The sequence below is a fragment of the Lithobates pipiens genome, unplaced genomic scaffold (genome assembly GCF_037356315.1).
Source record: "Lithobates pipiens isolate NorthernLeopardFrog02 unplaced genomic scaffold, aLitPip1_a1.2 Scaffold_1, whole genome shotgun sequence".
Classification (NCBI taxonomy): Eukaryota; Metazoa; Chordata; class Amphibia; order Anura; family Ranidae; genus Lithobates; species Lithobates pipiens.
The window spans coordinates 236,726,061-236,746,156 of record NW_027507685.1 but is presented as its reverse complement, the minus strand read 5'-3'; the positions used below and the strand labels follow the sequence as shown (position 1 = coordinate 236,746,156).

Here is a 20,096-nt window from a genome sequence, read left to right as displayed (position 1 = left end):
GATACTTCACACCATCTAGTGGTCAAATGTAGTATTTTCCATTTTAAATCAATGAAAAACATTTGTGAGGCAAATGAAATAGCCTAATAATATTACACTTTTTGCCCCATTTGCGAATTTATCATAAATACACCCTTGTGTTTAATGCTCTTTGTGCTTTGTGAATGACCCCCAGCTAGGACAAATATTATTTTAGCTTGGCTTATCTCCTCTATTCCCTGTACACTTGTAAAATAGCAGACTTGTAATTTATTAGTCTGGGAGACAAACAATCCTCCTGGGTTTCTCCTTTCTTTTAAATCCTTCTGACTCCCACATTTGCAAAACAAAGAAAATGACAAACATAAGGATTGCATTAATGTTACGTGTCTCATCCCAGACGTACTTTCACCAGTATGTCATGTCTGTGTTCGTTCACTGACAATGGCTAATTTTTTTTAACGATCTTCCTTATTGCTATACATTTTTCCATTACAATTAATATATAATATAAAAGGTACATGAATAATATTACACTACTGCATAAAATAATTTACATGCTTCTATAAAAATAATAACTCTAATATTATGAAATGTGTTTGTTGAGATTTGAGTATTATCAGCTTTGTCAAGCTATGTATTAAAGCAGTGTTTCTCAACTCCAGTCCTCAAGGTGCCTCAACAGGTCATGTTTTCAGGCTCTTCATTATTTTGTACAGCTGATTTGATCAGTTTTATTGACTTAGTAATCACCACAGCTGTTTCATCTGAGGGACATTTTGAAAACTTAAGCTGTTGGGGCGCCTTGAGGACTGGAGTTGAGAAACACTGTATTAGAATGTGTTTAAAGTGAAGCTATAATTTTTTTCCAATGTTCTTTAAATGTAATTTAATTACAAGAAATAAGTTCTAAATAGATGTATTATTAAGTGATTAGGTGAGCCTTATCAATGAGTTTTAAAGACTACTATTAAAATATTGTATTCTAGTGGGGTTAATACCTGTAAAGTTAGTAATCAGTATTTAAATTCCCTTCTTTATGGCACAAGCTTTAATTTATATTTTTGCCATATCTTTGGCCATCTTGCCAAAGTGACAGTTACAGGGGGTGGGTCAGACAACTTAGAACGGTGGTGCTGATGCCACGTACACATGACCGGTATTTCCGTCAGAATAAACTCTGACAGTTTTTCCGACAGAGTTCTGACAGAGTTCCGCTGAAACGGTCTTGCCTACACACACTTACACCAAAGTCCGATCGTCTAGAACGCGGTGACGTACAACACGTATGACAGGACTAGAAAAAGGAAGTTCAATAGCCAGTAGCCCATAGCTGCCCATGCGTCGTCTTTGGTCCGTCGGAACAGCATACAGACAAACGGTTTTCTCGATAGTTCTCGATTCGGTCGGAAAGATTTAAAACATGCTCTATTTCTAGGTCCGTCAAAAAAAAGTCCAACGGGGCCCACACACGATCAGAATATCCGATGAAAAGATTCCGTCTGACCTTTTCTCCCGGAAAGACCGACCGTGTGTACACGGCATTACAGCAGTGGCAACAGGGATTGAGGGGGTTACGCACACTGCAGCACTGCAGTACTTAAAATGCATGAATTTGTCCAAATATAATGATGTCATTTTCACAAGGGTTACAGCGTGCAAACTATTGTATATATATTTGAAAATTGATCGGTCCTGATCTGCTAACTGCCAATCTCATTTCTTGAGGCCCTAAAATATCAGAACAGTAGAAATACCTCCAAAATAAACCCTTTTATGGAAATTAGACAGTCCAAGGTATTTCATAATAGACATAATGAGCTTTTTGAACTTGAAATTTTTTGTCACAATTTTTGGGAAATTTTTTAAATTTTAACAAATGATTTCTCACACATAGCATAGGCATACTTATAATTACAACTCAACAACACATTATGCTGCTTCTCTTGAGTATGGGGAAACCACGTGTGTGAGACCTTTTCACAGCCTAGATGCATAGGGGATCCCAAAATCCAAGCAGCATCCTTGGGCTTTCAAGGAGCATAAATTCTGCATCTAATTTCCTGACTACCTATAACATATTTGGAGGGTTTGGAGAACCAGGACAGTGGAAACACCTGGAAAATTATCACATTTTGGAAAGCAAACACTTCAAGGTAATTTCTCAAAGGCATTGTGAGTTTTTGAAAATGTTGTTTTTTTGCTACAAGTTTTTTGGAAAATGGAGGAAAGAAAATGAAAAATTTATTTTTATCATATGCATACTTAGAATTAAACCCCAAAACACATTCTGCTACTCCTTTTCAAGTATGGCAATATCACGTGCGTAAGACTTTTTCACAGCTTAGCCACATGGAGAGTCCCAAAAACCAAGGAACACCTTCAGGCAATCTAGGGGCATAAATTACACATCTAATTTCCTATCACATTTTTGGAGACCCTGGAGCCCCAGGACAGCGGAACAACCACAACAAGACCACATTTTATAAAGCAAAAACTACAAGGTATTTTCTTAGAAGCATGGTAAGTCTTTTGAAGACTTCATTTTTTGCCACAAGTTTTTGGAAAAGGCAGAAAGAAAATGAAAATGATTTTTTTTTTTACACCAAGTTGTCAATTTAATAAGATATTTCTCACACAAATGTAGGCAGGTTGAAACATGTTGGTTTTAGTGAGTTAGCAGCTGGCCCAGGCTGGGGGAAGGATTAAGTCTATAAAGCTCATTTCCCAGGCTTTTGGTCCCAGCCAGCCCACCTGTACTATAAAAAGGGGGAAGTTTGAGTTCCATGTGTTTTTGGGTCTCTGGTACGGGGTTGGTTCTGTTCACAGCTCATGATATCGAGCTGCTGGTCCTTGCAGCCCACAAGGCACCTGGATTCTTTGAGGACATCCAACCCATGAATGAATGAATGAATGAAATACTTATATAGCGCACAATGCGAACTGAATTGCCTCTAGGCGCTGTGGCGAGCTTTGATCATCTGCTAAAAGAGGAAGGTCTTGAGTTTTTTCCTAAAAGCCGGGTGATTTTCTTCCAGGCGGATGTTGATTGGTAGAGCATTCCATAGCCGAGGCCCTTGGACAGCGAATCTCCGATCACCCTTGGATTTATACCGGACTTTGGGCACGAGGAGGAGGTTTTTGTTGGCTGATCGAAGACTGCGGTTTGGTGTGTAATGATTTATTTTCTCCATTAGGTATTGCGGAGCTTCTCTATGCACGCATTTGTGGGTGAGGCAAAGGGTCTTGAACGTGATCCGATTTTTTACGGTTAGCCAATGTAAGCTCCTCAGTGAAGGAGAAATGGATTCCCAGGGTTTTTTTCCTGTTATCAGCCTTGCCACCGTGTTTTGGATCAGTTGTAATCGCGCAAGTTGATATTGTGGTAATCCTATGTAAAGTGAGTTTGCGTAGTCCAGTCGTGAATTAATGATTGTTCCAACTACCACTGCTTTGTCATTCTTTGGAATAAAAGGGATGAGTCTGCGAAGCATGCGCAGCAGATGGTGAGATCGACTGACTACAGATCCTATTTGCGCATCCATTGACATTTGTGCGTCTAAAATAACCCCGAGACTCTTCGCTTTGGTCTTTGGGGAGATAGTCTGCCCAAAGACGGTTGGTGGAGACCAGGAGGTTTTGGTTGCGGGCTTATGATTTGGGTGTAAGATAAGAAGCTCTGTCTTTGATTGGTTCAGCTGGAGGGAGTTGGTGGTCATCCAGTCCTCTATTGATTTGAGGCAGTTTTCAAGTTGTTGTTGGTGATCTTTTTTTCCATTGATCCGGAAATAAAGTTGCGTGTCGTCAGCGTAAGAGTGGAAGCAGAGATCTGAGCATCTGATGATTTGAAGGAGTGGGCGAATGTAAATGTTGAAGAGAACGGGTGACAACGGAGAGCCTTGAGGGACTCCGCAGGTGACTGCCCAAGTTTCGGAGAGGAATTTTCCTAGTTTCACTGTCTGTGATCGATTTCCTAGGAAGGACGCGAACCAATGGAGATCTATGTCTTGGACTCCGGCTACTTCTGTGAGGCGGACGAGTAGAGTATTGTGATCTACTGTATCAAATGCTGCACTTAGGTCTAGCAGTACGAGGAGACACGGCTCTCCGTCATCTGCTGCTTCGAGGGCATCATCCCAAATCTTGAGGAGAGCTGTTTCTGTTCCATGACCCGGGCGGAAGCCTGATTGCAGCGGGTCCAGGAGTTTGTAAGTATCCAGGTGAAGTTGTAGCTGATGTACTACAGCTTTCTCCATGATCTTAGAAATGGTGTTGAGACTTGTAATCGGCCTACGGTTGTTTGGATCCTGAGGGTCCAGGTTTGGTTTCTTGAGTAGAGGTTTGACAATGCCTTGTTTGAGGATGCTGGGAACAATCCCTTTGTGGAATGATCGGTTTATGAGGTGGGTTATGGTTGGAGCCACGATGTCGGAGCATTCTTTCAGTAGTTTTGTGGGGATGATGTCAATAGGTGAGGTACTGTCACGCAGTTTATTAATGATGTTTTTTGCAGTGTCTACGGTAATTGGGGATAGTGAAAATTTTGGCGGTTGCGGTATGTTGGTGCGGACATCCTCTTTATGTATTTGCTGGCTGAGGTTGGATGTTTTCTTCTGACATATTGATTCCCTGATGGTTTTGACTTTATCGATGAAAAAATCCGACAGTTTGTCACAGTAATCCTGGGATTCGCTTTCTGGGGGTTCTAGGCACACCGGATTCATTGATTGATTAATCAGTTTAAACAGTTCCCGTGGTTGGTTTGTGGCCGTTGAGAGAATACCAAGATAGACCACCACCTTACGGAGGTATGCCTGGGCATCCAAACTACTGTAGATAGTTAAGGGAAAAGGACATATTTCATATTGAACTCTTTGCCGAAATTTGTTTAGTAAAGTTACAGTAAACATTCTGAGGCTGGTCTGAAGTTATTTTAAGGGGTGCATGTTGGTTCTGGCGTATCTAAAGAACCAGGGTGTGTAAAAGCAAAACAGGGAATGAAGTAACACCACTACAAAAGGGTTTAACTTGGCAAGACAAGGAAAGGGAGTGTAGTTGATAGGAGTAATCAGGCACAATTTCAAGACACAAAGCAATCAGTCATTAGGCGTGGTACCTGGTTAGAGTGGCAGGTCTTCTGGTGGCGAGGGGGTTGAAGTCTAGCTCCTTCCCATAGCGGTCGATATCCAATAACAACCGGATTCGAACCCATGGCCTGGTCATGGACTATGGAAAGTGATGAAATTAATGAAGGCATGCATAAGGTCCCTGCTAGGTGCATGGCTGGACCCCATATTCCCATATTGGGAGTGAGGTAACAGAGGTATGCTGGACTAGTGGAGTGGACACAGACTCAGCATGTACCTCCTAATGCAACATACATCAATTAATGGTGTGTAATGACACAGAGGAACATTGTGCTTTATTTTAATTACAGCACACAGTGAAGGTTCATCTTTAAGTTGGGGGACTGCCTTACTGTTAGATTTTTCACATGACTGCAGTCTCCGCCTAGTCCCAGGCACTGATGAGTGCTCTCTGTGCAAAATGTACCCCCCTTGTGCAGGGTGAATAGGCCCCCCAAAACATGGCATAGTAAAAAAAAGGGGACACTTAGAATTACACCCCAAAACACATTCTAATACTCCACCCGAGTATGGCAATACCACATGTGTGATACTTTTTCAATACATGCTGGACATTGTATCTTGCGTATCAGAGAAATCAAAGAATTGTATCAAAATTTATATACTGTAATGGTTGCCTCTATAGGAGTGGTCAGGCAATATAGTTTAGCATAGGGTTACCTATAGCAGTCCCAGTTTTTATGAGCCAAGCAAGCCTAGCCTACTGGTACATGACTTCCCTCGGGAATGCCACATTCAGCGGCTAGGAAGTACAGGGGGCTGAATAAAGGAAGAACAAAAGAGTTCCTATGGTTGCAGGAGTGCAGTTATCTACAGGGGGTGGCTGTGACTGGTATCTAACAATACACTCAGTCGGATGTGAAGACGGGTCAGTCTAGGTCACAGGCAGTGACCTGGTCAGCAAACAGTCAAAGGAACAGTCCAAGCAGCAGGCAGACATCTGATCAATAAACAGGCCAGGGTTAGTAAAGGCAGCAAGTAGAGGCAACACTGCACTGGTGTGGCTGTGATAAGGAACACTGTTGCTGGCTTACACTGGTCTGGTGACATTGGGGAATAGTGTGGTGGTGATCAGGAACACTGCTGATGACTTACAACTGCCTGGTGATTTTGGGACTGGTGTGGTGACAATCAGGGACACTGATGCCAGTTTACACTGGTGTATTGACACTGAGACTGGTGTGGTGTGGATCAGGAACACTGTAACTGAAGTGTCAGTAATTAAGGACAATATGACTGATGTGGCGCTGATTCTGGACCCTGGGACTGGTGGTGATTAGGGACACTCACTGGTGGGGCATTAATCAGAGACACTGTGGGTGGTTGGCGGTGATTAGAAGTAACGACCGACTGAACTTATCTGTTGACATTGTACTGCTGTAGTGGTGACCAGAGATAATGCCTGATGGCAGTGACATGCAGTGATATCAGAGCTGCCAGGCATTGTACATGATCACCACAAAAGCAGTACAATGTCACCATATTGACACTGCACTTTCTCTGATGACAGTATGTTAAAAAAAAATAATACATTTTTTTAAATTTCTTTTTACATACTGGTGCCAGCCATCAGGCTAAGATACGTTGTTTGGCTAATGCGTATGTGCTTATTTAAACCTGAATCCTGCACTTGTCCTCTGCTGTATGGTCTTCAGCCTTGGCCCCATGATCCAGTCTTGATGCCCATTCATGATCCTGTACCAACCGGGCTATATCTCTGACTTTACTCTTTGATTATCCTTGCCAGCTTATGTTTACTGTCTGTCTTTGCTACCGACCCCGACCTGGACTACTGACCAAGTTTCTGCCTAGTGACCCTGTACCTTGCTACCCGATTGTTGCTGACATCTGCCCGTTCCTGACTCAGATTCTGGTGTCCGTTATCAACTGAACTTGGTATAACCACAATGCATCACCAGCTGTACCTCTGCTCGTGAGATACTAGTGATCCCAAGATCCTGTGTACAGTGCCTACACTTTGGCACCTGTGCCTTTCATTTGCCCCTGCAGTCCCTGTCTCACTATTCAGGGGTACTTGGATTGTGCAAGAAGTCACCCTCCTCATCACAGGCTCTGCCTACAGGCACGTGACAGTTGCAATAGTGACACTGTACTACTCTGTGGAGGTGATTGGGATTTTTTTGTTCACGATGGTTACGATGCACGATGATACAGCTATGATGGCTATGTAAGCAATAATTTCTAACAATGATCGGCTACATTCCTGCAGCCATTGAGACCTACAGTGATCTATGTGATTTGCCATTGCTATCACATGGTAGTGCTGCTGTGAATGGCCCTGTATCATGTGATGACTGTGACCAATCACAGAGATCACAGCAGTAAGTATCGGAGTCATGAATGACAGACATTTTTTTTTAATTCTCTTTGGACTTTCCGGTTGTCCTTAGCCCTTGTACACACGGTCGGAGATTCAGACGGAATGTTTCCTATCGGACCGTTTTGTCGGATATTACGACTGTGTGTGGTCTGCATCAGACTGTTTCCATCGGAATATCCGACGGACCAAGTTTTCCAACTTGCCGGTAAAATTTTCAGACAAAATGCTCCTATCGGACATACTCCGATCATGTGTAGCCTACTCCGACGGACAAAGTGCCACGCATGCTCAGATCAAATTCCTAGACCAAAGCTATTGGCTACTAGCCTGAACGTAGTCCCATCATAACGAATTAACGTCATCACGTTATGTACAATCGGATTTTCCAACAACTTAGTCCGACCGCATGTATGTAACATCACTTCCGGACCTCTTCCGGAATTAATCCATCGGAATTACTCTGACGGATTCGGTTGTCGGAATCTCCGACCGTCTGTACAAGACCTTAAAGTTAATAATTCATTCACTGTGTAACTGATTTGTTCATTGTTCTGTTTATTGTCTTGCACCTTTGGGATATTTAAATAGGAAGTGCAACACTATTTTTGCACTATTTTATGTATGTTCTGTGTTCAGACCTTTTGGTGAGTGCTGCATCCTTGTGCGTTCATTCACATAATTTTCATTTATTGGACCTAGCGCATGACAATTTTTTTATTTTGTTTTAGTATCTATGTAGGAGTAGAGTTGTTACCCTAGGATAGGATTTCAGAACACCCAACCCTCTCCTCATCTCCATAGGTATAGATTACAGAAGAGAACTGATGAGAGTTGATGACATTAAGATTTCAATTTACGGCTTCAGCCCCGGAAGATTTTACCCCCTTCCTGACCAGAGCACTTTTTGTGATTCAGCACTGAATCGCTTTAACTGACAACTGCGCGGTCGTGCGACGTGGCTTCCAAAACAAAATTGACATCCTTTTTTTTCCACAAATAGAGCTTTCTTTTGCTGGTATTTGATCACCCCTGCGTTTTTTATTTTTTGCGCTATAAACAAAAAAACAGCGACAATTTTGAAAAAAACGCATAATTTTTTACATTTTGCTTTAATAAAAACCTACAAAAATATATAAAAAAAACATTTTTTTTCCTCAGTTTAGGCCGATACATATTCTACATATTTTAAAAAAAAATTGCAATAAGCGTTTATTGATTCGTTTGTGCATAAGTTATAGCGTTTACAAAATAGGGGATAGTTTTATGGTATTTTTGTTAATAATTTTTTTTTTTACTAGTAATGGCGGCGATCTGAGACTGCGGCATTATGGCGGACACATCGGACATTTTTGACACATTTTTTGGGACTATTGTCATTTATACAGCAATCAGTGCTATACAAATGCACTGATTCTTTGTAAATGACACTGGCAGTGAAGGGGTTAACCACTAGGGGGCAGGGTAAGGATTAAGTGTGTCCTAGGGCGTGCTTCTAACTGTGGGGGGGGGGGGGGGGGCATAGCTACATGTGACATGTCACTGATCTCTACTCCCAATCACAGAGAGCAGAAATCAGTGACACTGTCACTAGGCAGAATGGGGAGATGCTTGTTTACATTAGCATCTCCCCGTTCTTCCTCGCCGTGAGAGGATCGCGGGTATCCCCGCAATGATCGAGTCCATGGGGCCCGTGGCCCGACTCACGGAGGTCCCGGCCAGCATGCATACGATGGCAAGGCGGAAAATTTAAAAGGGACATACCTGTACGCCCATTCGCCTGTCCATGCCATTCTGCCGACGTACATCATCGTGCGTGGGTCACTCAGGAACTGGTTAATGCACAAAAAGTTCCACTGGAATATTCTAGCACGATCAACAGTTTTTTTTCTATGCTTGCAAAAAACGTTCCTGGTCTAAAAAAAGAAAACAAATGCAACCACACAGGGCTGGACTGGGACAGAAATTTGTCCCTGGACTTCATCCAGACCGGCCCACTTACATTTTGAGTGTCCCATCAGCACTCCCTTGCATCAGAGTGTCCCATCACCAGCCCACTTACAACAGAGTGTCCCATTACCAGCCCCCTTACATAAGAGTGTCCCATCAGTACCCCCTTACATCAGAGTGTCCCATCAGCACCCTCTTACATCAGAGTGTCCCATCAGCAGCCCCCTTACATCAGAGTGTCCCATCAGCAGCCCCCTTACATCATAGTGTCCCATCAGCAGCCCCCTTAGATCAGAGTGTCCCATCATCAGCCCCCTTACATCAGAGTGTCCCATCAGCAGCCCCCTTACATCAGAGTGTCCCATCAGTAGCCCCCTTACATCAGAGTGTCCCATCAGCAGCCCCCTTACATCAGAATGTCCCATCACCAGCCCCCTTACATCAGAGTGGCCCACTGAGCCATCGGCCCACCGGGAAACTCCCGGTAGTCCCAATGACCAGTACATGCCTGCAACCACATCATCTAAGGGCTGGTTTGCTGAGACATATTGCATTTTTGTTCTTGGGTTTAGATGAGTGTTAATTTTGGCAGCAAATTTTGATTTAATTTTAGTCTTAGGACTAAAATGTCATTTTAGTTTTAGTCGCATTTTAGTCTTCTGCAATTGTTTTAGTTTTATTCATATTTAGTCGACTAAATCTCCACGCATACACAGAATAAATTACGAAACTAAAGCTATTTGTGCAACCGTGTGTATGCAAGACAAGTTTGGGCCAAAATCCGTCTGAAAAAATCCGACGGATTTTGTTGTCGGAATGTCCGACTGTCCGACCGTGTGTACAGGACATTAATCTTGACTAAAATGGCATTTTAGTTTTAGTCCCATTTTAGTCTTTTGACTAAAATTCCATTTTAGTTTTAGTTACATTTTAGTCATCTTAATTGTTTTAGTTTTAGTCGTGTTTCAGTCGACTAAAATAGTATTCATTTAGTCGACTAAAATGTTTTAGTCATTTTAGTAGACTAAATAATCACTGGTTTAGGCACACTTTAAGTACTGTTTTAATTACATATATAAAACAATAGTCTTTTATCCAAAGTCTACAAGATTCTTTTTCATATACAATTATTATGTTATTAAGGCTTTTTTTACATTGTCACAAAGACTATAAAATTCCATGGATCTGTTTTTTATTCATTGTGTAGCCATTTTCACCAAACATGAAGATTATGGGTGCGGTTTTAAAAACCTTTGATTTACTCTATGACAAAATGTGTGTGTGCTTTGAGTTATACTTTCTATCTACAGCTAGGAGGAGCCATATTTCAATAAATTAAATTATAAATACTCCTGAGTTTGTTAAATATGGATTTGAAGAATCAAACAGTCCAGGGCTTCACTCTGCTGGGCCTTTCAGAGAAACCCCACTTTAGACTGCCTCTGTTTTCCTTTTTCATGGTAGCTTACGTTCTCTGTGTTTTGGGCAACTGTCTTATTTTCATGCTCATCTTGACCCAATCTCAGCTCCGTACCCCAATGTACTTCTTGCTGGGGAACCTTTCTGTTGTTGATATTTGCATGACCTCTATCACCATCCCTCGGGCTCTTTGTAGCCTCCTAACTCAAAATATGGCCATCTCATTTCATGGTTGTTTTGTGCAGCTCTTCCTCTTCCATGCCGTTGGTAATATGGACAGCTTTCTACTGGCCATCATGGCCTTGGATCGATATGCTGCTGTTTGCCAACCATTGCATTATACAACCATCATGAGCAATAGGACGTGCATTGGTTTGGTGACTTCTTCGTGGGCTGTCGTCACTCTACATTCCACCCTATTCACAGTCATGACATCGACTCTTCCCTACTGCAATTGGGTTATCCATCACTATTTTTGTGATGTTCCGGCCATGTTGCTTCTGTCTTGCAAAGACACTTATGCTCAGCAAATGACTGTCTTCATTGAGGGGTCTTTGATTGTCATGGGCCCCATGTTGTTTATCTTGGGCTCCTACATTCTCATCATAAGAGATATTATGAAACTGCGGACCTCCAAAGGCAGAAGACGGACCTTCTCTACTTGTTCCTCTCACTTAACTGTGGTCATCCTATTCTACAGCTCCATCATATTCATGTACTTTCGCCCAAGTGCCCTCTACTCTGTAACCTATGATCAGGTCATCAGTGTGGTCTACAGTGTCATCACACCGATGTTCAACCCATTTATATACAGTCTAAGGAACAAGGAGGTTAAAGGAGCGATGAAGAAGGTCACACAATGCTGCAGGGATGAAAGTCTAAAATGGACTCAAGAAAAAAATTTAGAAGACTAGATTTTTAAAGGGGAAAGGATTTAATTCCCAATGTGTGCGTTAAAGTCCACTTAACACAAAAATAATATATTAGTAAAATTAGAGCTGAACCCCAGACAGGTATAATAAAAGATAAAAAGTGCATATATTTTCCTTAAAAACATTTTTTTAAATATTTTAAATGTAGTTCGTCTAGATCAACCTTTCTCAGTCAGGTTTCCTTCAGAACTTGGTAGGGGTTCCTTGAGCCATGAGCAATTTCTGCCTTTTAGATAAAGAACCACAACAACCAATGATCTTTTTAACTATCTTTGAGGCTTGGAGTCTTCCCACTGACCACAACTGCATTCTTCACACTGATCAGCACGACCATGGGCTATCAATATAGTAATGATTAGCAGAAGCTCCCTCAGACTGTTATTTCAAGGGTTCATCCATGTTAAAAAGGTTGGTCTAGAATGGCTGGTCTAGATTTTACTTGATTTTAGACATGCTGTACAGGAAGGTGAGTACAACAAACAACAGAGAAAAGTCAGATCGGGGGGGGGTGGTTGTTGTGTGTGGCGCAGCTTTTTTTTGGGGGGGGGGGGCAGTGGGGTTGTGTGACTTACCAGTGCCCATCAATGCTGACCACTAAACACACCTGCCTGACACTGACCATTATACTGATCTGCCCCTGACCTACATACACTGACCTACCTGACCTACATACACTGACCTGCCTGTCCTACATACACTGACCTGCCTGACCTACACACACTGACCTTCATACACTAACAATGACATACATACACACCCTGTCTGACCTACCTCAGCTCAGCCGTGGTTTGCGGTCACAGCAGGCAGTCAGTCAGTCACTCATCATAGAGGAGCCAAGCCAAGGAGGAGAGTAGAGCCGCCCGCCTGAGCGGGGAGCGGGGATGTGGCGTTCCCACCTTCTGGAGCCTGCAGGCTAAGATGGACTTCACATCACTCACAGTCCCGCGGTCCTGGCATTGGTGTTGCAGGCTCCAGAAGGCGGGACCTGCTATGGCACTCGGCCACTCTCTGCCAATTTCGGCCACAATCGGCCACTTTCGGCCGTTATGGCACTCGGCCGCTTTCGGTCTTTATGGCACTCGCCGCTTTCGGTCGTTATGGCACTCGCGATCAGATCGGTCCCGTCGTGTGGGGCTATCAATGGAATGCAGCATTCAATAGACTCTGGGTTTTTCGGGGTCACATTCGGGGCTTCAGCCCCCCCCCCTAGCAAATTATTCTGTTTGGAAGTGTTTTATATCTCCACACCAAACTGCCTGAAGCCAAACGTCAGAAGCTCGGAAATGTTTTGGAGCTACTTCTGTAGCTCAATTCGGGCAGATTGGTGAGTTTTTGAAGCAGCTGAAAAAATACACAATAAAAAAGTGTAAAAACCAAGAAAAGAGAAAACAGCAAGCTGAAAACATGAATTAACCACTTGCCGCTCGCCCTATAGGCAATTGACGGTGGCAAAGTGGTTGCATAATCCTGATTGGACGTCATATGACGTGATCACGATTATGAGCCGCTGCGCGCCCCCGGGGGCGCGCATCGCAGCGATCGTTGTTGCGGGGTGTCAGTCTGACACCCGGCAACTACGATCTCGGTAAAGAGTCTCCAACGGAGACTCTTTACCACGTAATCAGCCGTGTCCAATCATGGCTGATCACAGTGTAAATAGGAAGAGCCGGTGATCGGCTTTTCCTCACTCATGTCTGTCAGACGCGGGTAGAGGAGAGCCGATTGGCTGCTCCTCTGACAGGGGGGGTCTGTGCTGATTGATTATCAGCACAGCCCCCCCAAGGATGCCCACACTGGACCACCAGGGACGCTACCAGACCACCAGGGATGCCCAGCAGAAGGTAATCCTCCCTAGACCACCAGGGATGCCAGTCAGTGCCACAATGGATGCCAATCAGTGCCCATAATGGGCATCACTGATTGGCATGCATTATTGTTTGGCACTGATTGGCATCCATTAGTACAGTATAACACCAATGCCGCCTATGAGTGCCCACCTGTGCCGCCTATCAGTGCCCACCTGTGCCGCCTACCAGTGCCCACCTGTGCCGCCTATCAGTGCCCATTTGTGCCACCTATCAGTGCCCACCCATACCCATCTGTGACGCCTATCCACGCCCATCTGTGCCACCTATCCATGCCCATCTGTGCCGCCCATCCATGCCAATCCGTGCCAGCTATCAGTGCCAATTTGTGCCACCTATCAGTGCCCATCCGTGTCGCCCATCAGTGCCGCCCATCAGTGCCCACCAGTGCCACCTATCAGTGCCACATATCAGTGTCCATCAATGCCACCTCATCAGTGCCACTTCATTGGTGCCACATCATTGGTGCCCATCAGTGCCGCCTTATCAGTGCCCATCAGTGTAGCCCCATCAGTGCCCATCAGTGAAGGAGAAAACGTACTTATTTACAAAGTTTTGAAACTGAAACAAAAAATAAAGGAATTTTTCAAAAGTGTGTTTGTCTTATTTAACCATTTTTTACACTTTCTTTGTGAAATGGTAGGGGTACAACCCCCTTACCATTTCAAACAGGGGGGACCGGGATCTGGGGGTCCGCTTGTTAAAGGGGGCTTCCAGATTCTGATAAGCCCCCCGCCCGCAGACCCCCACAACCACCGGCCAGGGTTGTGAGGGTGAGGCCCTTGTCCCCATCATCATGGGGACATGGTGCTTTGAGGGGTCACAGACCCCAAAGCATCCTCCCAATGTTGAGGGCATGTGGCCTGGTATGGTTCAGGAGGGGGGGCGCTCTCTCGTCCCCCCTCTTTTCCTGCAGCCTGCCAGGTTGCATGCTCAGATAAAGGGTCTGGCATGGATTTTTAGGGGGACCCCCACGTAAAAAAAAATTAATTTGACGCGGGGTTCCCCTTAATATCCATACCAGACCTGAAGGGCCTGGTAATTGAATTTAGGGGAACCCCACGCTTTTTTTTTATCAATGAATGAATTGTCGGCTCCCGTAATGCAGAGAACACTCATTGAGTGTTCTCTGTATTACGGGAGCGGACAATTGATTATAGCCGCAAGTGATTTTAAAAGACTTTTTTTGCTGCAGAAATGACACTTTGTGCAGGGACAGTTCAAAGCACGGGAAACATGCGCCCCTTCACAGGCATACTATAGACACCCCCCAGGTACGAAATTTAAAGAAATATTACACTTTTATTGTTTCATTTAATCATTATTAAAATCACTGCTCCTAAAAAAACTGCAGTTTTTAAAACTTTTTTTTGCATTGATCCATGTCCCCTGGGGCAGGACCCAGGTCCCCAAACACTTTTTAGGACAGTAACTTGCATATTAGCCTTTAAAATTAGCACTTTAGATTTCTCCCATAGACTTGTACAGGGTGTTCCGGCTTTTCGAATTTGTCGCGAACACCCCAAATTGTTCACTGTTCACTGAACAGGCGAACAGGCAATGTTCGAGTCGAACATGAGTTCGACTCGAACTCAAAGCTCATCCCTAGTCTTTATTACCAACGTTGTTGCAGAACATGTAGGGAAACTAAGCTTCAGAACACTTGTAGGATACCTGGATCTTTCAGCCTGCTTGGCGATATCCACAAGACCGGATTCTTTTGGTTACTTCAGCCCTTCCAGGCTCTTGTTAAGAAAACCAACCCATACGTGGTGTTCTTCTAAAAAGTCCTCCCCTGGAATGCTCAAAGTACTCTGGGTCTCTCCCGAACCGGAGACGACACCCAACCACCTCAGAATCCTCCTTTAGTTTCCTTGCCTCGGGTTAGCCAGCCCCGAGGCATTAAAGTTGGGTGGCCATAGCCTTCCTGGGGGCTGGTCAGGAGGACCAGGACCATGAAATCAGCACATCATACTGGACCAGAACCCTGAACCACGTGACATCCGCATCTTAAATATCCTCTCCCAGAGGGCACAGCGAGAGGGCCACTCCAACTGACCTGGCTCCGAAAGAGAGTAACTTAAGCAGCTAACCAGATCATAGTTCCACACCTGCCACAAGAGACAGTGCCCCCTGTGGCCAGGCTGAACATCTCACAGTCCAGTCAGACTGATGCATAGGTCCAATTTAGACAAATAAACCCAAACCAAACTGCAGTTCAGGCAAAGTTTAACTTTGAAAAACGCATAGTGCGTGCTCTTCAGGAGCCGCCGCTACATAAATATATGTTTAGTTTTTTATGTGCTTTTCTATATACTGTGTAGCACCCTCCTAGATAGACTCCTAGGTAGGCTACTGTAGGTCAATTTAGTTTTTTTTGGATCCCCTCTAAGCAGTGGAGCAGGTTGTCATGGCTTTGAGCTGTTCTAGGCTTCACTGGTTGCAATATTGACTGCTGCCCACTGCCTTCTGGAGGATTCTAGAATGTAGAAGGCAAGAAGAGGCAAGCCCACAAACTTAATATTTATGTGGTCTCAGCCATACCCTGGGGGAAGATGCCCAGTAGGTTGCTGAGGGGTGCATATATAATCTGGGCCTGAGGCAGCGGGATTCTTGTTCAGGAGGAGAATCTCCCAACCTGAAGTGCTGCTGCCCTTCTGGGCAATCCGTTATTATTATTATTAATATTATTATTATTATTATTATACAGGATTTATATAACACCAACAGATTACACAGTGCTTTACAATATGAGGGCAGACAGTATATTTTCAATACAATACAATAACGGAGGAATCAGAGGGTCCTGCTCATTAGAGCTTACAATTTAAGTGGGGGGTGGGGGGGGGGGTGTCAAGTGATACAAAAGGTAATGAAAATAAGTTGTTAGATAGGGGCAGAATAGGCTTCTCTGAAGAGGAGAGTTTTCAGGGATTGTCTAAAAGCAAACAGAATAGGAGTTAATCGGACAGATTGGTGTAGGGAGTTCCATAGGATGGGAGAGGCTTGGGAAAAGTCCTGGGGCGAGCATGGGAGGAGGTGGTGAGGGAGTTGGAGAGCATGAAGTCTTGGGAGGAATGAAGAGAATGATTAGGTTGGTATTTTGAGACTAGGCTAGTAATGTAGCTGGGGCCAGAGTTGTGTATGGCTTTGTAAATTGTTGTTCGTATTTTGAATTTAATTTGTTGGGTGAGCAGAAGCCAATGGAAGGATTGACAGAGAGGAGTAGCAGATTCTGAGTTCAGCTGTGTTTTTTTTTTTTTCTTTATTCATTGAGGCCCCTGCTATGCTTAAGCTGGAGGGCCTACTCAAGTGCTTGAGGTCCCATCTGTGTTAGATCTGGGGGGTCTGTTCTACCAGATTCTGTTGGAATTAATTTGGGATTTCACTGAGGATCTGGCTTGTAGGGTTCACTGGAGAAATGTCTGGCTGATATTGGATGGAGGCATCCATGTACCCAGAGTCATTTGTGAGTACAGACCTATGTGTGAGATCCTATTCCCTGTGTGCTGCTATTATTCAGTGTGGACCAGTGTCAGCTCAAGCCTGCACATTTCCTCGGTGTTCCAGCATGGCGCAGTCCCTTAGTTGCTATTGCCTAGAAGCTTTAAGAAAAGAGATAAGTGTCCTTGTGTTGCTACATTGCACTGTCGGAGTATCACACAGTCTCCCTGCATCCTATGCAAGTTCAACTTTCAATAAAACATCAAAAAGATACCCCTAGACCAGGGGTCTCAAACTGGCGGCCCTCCAGCTGTAGCAGCAGTGGCGGAATTATCAGGGTCGCAACAGTCGCAGTTGCGACTGGGCCCTGGAATTCCATCACTGTGGGGGGGCCCCGGCGTGGTTGCTATCCACAGGGCTGTGAGTGGAGAGCGTGTCTCATGTAAACAGCAGCACAGAGACACCGGGACTTGGGAGTGAAGTTTCGTCCGCTCTCGCAAAGCACACAGCTGATCCTGCTCCCCCTTCGGCCCCCCCCTCCCCTCCTCTCCTCTCCTCTCCTCTCTCCTGTGTTCTCTGCGGGAAATGTGAGCTTGTTCGCTTCACACCTGAATGCCCGCAGAGAGCAGAGAACACAGGAGAGAGGAGAGGAGAGGAGGGGAGGGGGGGGGCCGAAGGGGGAGCAGGATCAGCTGTGTGCTTTGCGAGAGCGGACGAAACTTCACTCCCAAGTCCCGGTGTCTCTGTGCTGCTGTTTACATGAGACACGCTCTCCACTCACAGCCATGCTGACCCCTCTCCAGTGTGTGTGTGTAGACTCAGGAAGATCCCGCCGTCCATCAACATCATAGAGCTGCTGATCGCTGCCTCCCCCCAGGTGGGGGGGGGGGGGGGGTACAGAGATCTGCTGGGGGCCAAGGTGCACAGCAGAGTCCAGCAAGGTACAGAGAAACCTCTTTAAGGGGGGTGACTGTCTAGGGACCCTAAAGTAAGGGGGGTATCTGGGGATCCTGATGTCCAGTACCACCGCCACCCCTCCTCCAGTACCACCACCCCCGTGCCACCCACCTCCAGGACCACCACCCCCGTGCCACCCACCTCCAGTACCACCGCCACCCCCTCTCCAGTACCACCACCATGCCACCCACCTCCAGTACCACCGCCACCCCTCTCCAGGACCACCATGCCTCTCTAGTACCACCACCCACCTCCAGAACCACCATGCCGCTCCAGTACCATTGCCACCCACCTCCAGTACCACCGCCACCCCTCCCCAGTACCGCCACCCCTCTCCAGGACCACCATGCCTCTCCAGTACCACCACCCACCTCCAGAACCACCATGCCGCTCCAGTACCATCGCCACCCACCTCCAGTACCACCGCCACCCCTCTCCAGGACCACCATGCCTCTCTAGTACCACCACCCACCTCCAGAACCACCATGCCGCTCCAGTACCATTGCCACCCACCTCCAGTACCACCGCCACCCCTCTCCAGTACCGCCACCCCTCTCCAGGACCACCATGCCTCTCCAGTACCACCACCCACCTCCAGAACCACCATGCCGCTCCAGTACCATCGCCACCCACCTCCAGTACCACCGCCACCCCTCTCCAGTACCGCCACCCCTCTCCAGGACCGCCACCCCTCTCCAGTACCACCACCCCCCCTTCAGTACCACCACTGCCACCCACCTCCAGTCCCACCGCCACCCACCTCCAGTACCACCGCCACCCCTCTCCAGGACCACCATCCCCCTCCAGTACCACCACCACCCCTCTCCGGGACCACTATTCCCTCCAGTACCACTACCACCCACCTCCAGTACCACCACCACCCCTCTCCAGGACCACCATCCCCCTCCAGTACCACCACCGCCACCCACCTCCAGTACCACCACCCCTCTCCACGGCCACCACTGCATGGTGACACAAGTTCCACTCGGGACACAGGCTGCACAGAAATGTTTTACTTTGTTGTACAGTGGAAAAAAAATATAGTATCAAAATCATGCTTTTCGGGGGGGGGCCCTTCCTGATTTCTTGCACCGGGGCCCTGAGGTTTCTAGTTACGCCTCTGTGTAGCAGTCATATTGTATTGCAAAGCTGACAGTTACAAGCTTGACTCCCACAGGAAAAAGGCATGATGGAACTTGTAGTTTCACAACAGCAGTTTGAGACCCCTGCCCTAGACTGTTTACTGTACCAGAGGAGAGCAGAGCACTTCAGATACTCTATTATATATAGTTGTGTATCAAAACATACTGAATTTATTTAAGATACAGTCTTGCTTAAGGAGAAGGCAGCAAAGGCACAGGCTCCAGCCATTATCAATCTACAGATGGAGGGAGGAGCGGGGGTATGGCTTGCCACCAGGGCTATAAGCTTCTGCGGAACTAAGGAGACTCTTCCACAGAGCTTATTAATGGCTCCTGTAAGAGGATTATGCTACCCAAAGATTGGAGTCAGAGAGGAAGGAATTTCTAAGAAGGGTTTCAAAGCAGACACAATGTTAAAAGAAAAAAAGACCCACAAATAAAGTAAATAATGAGGTCTACAGCACTATATATGTTTTTTTTAGATTTTTTTATAGTGGTGGGTCTTGTTCAGGACTGATAACCACTGGCAAAGTTCCTAGTGAACCCCCCTGGGGTGGAACGAATAGACCCGCCGCCCAGGGGGGATCACCTGGGCAGTGGGTCTATTCCTCCCACCCCCAGGGGGGTGCACTAGGAACTTTTCCAAGTGGTTATCAGTCCTGAACAAGACCCACCACTATACAGCAAAGTCTGGACCGTGGTAGGGTCTAGCATACTGTACAAGCAGTGTGCAGGTGGTGGGATTTTGGAACCCATTCTGTATAATAGCAATATATTTATTTTATAACTTACCCATTTTGGTACAAAATGGGATTAAGACATTTAGGTATACCATCAGCACCTTCAGGGTCACCAATTGGGTGGTTCTGTTCTGTATTGTCTTGGTTGACTTCTGCTTCCCGGATGCAATGCCATGCTTTGAT

At 45.6% G+C, this 20,096-nt stretch overlaps 1 protein-coding gene across 1 annotated transcript; it reads left to right on the top strand.

Moving 5' to 3' along the window:
• The first annotated feature begins 341 nt into the window (after nucleotides 1-341).
• On the top strand, nucleotides 342-12,290 carry LOC143957142 (olfactory receptor 1L4-like). The gene is made up of 2 exons (XM_077469694.1): nucleotides 342-496; nucleotides 10,622-12,290. Exon 2 carries the CDS (start codon nucleotides 10,782-10,784, stop codon nucleotides 11,745-11,747), a length of 966 nt encoding a protein of 321 aa, XP_077325820.1. The 5' UTR covers nucleotides 342-496; nucleotides 10,622-10,781; the 3' UTR covers nucleotides 11,748-12,290.
• Nucleotides 12,291-20,096: the final 7,806 nt, after the last annotated feature.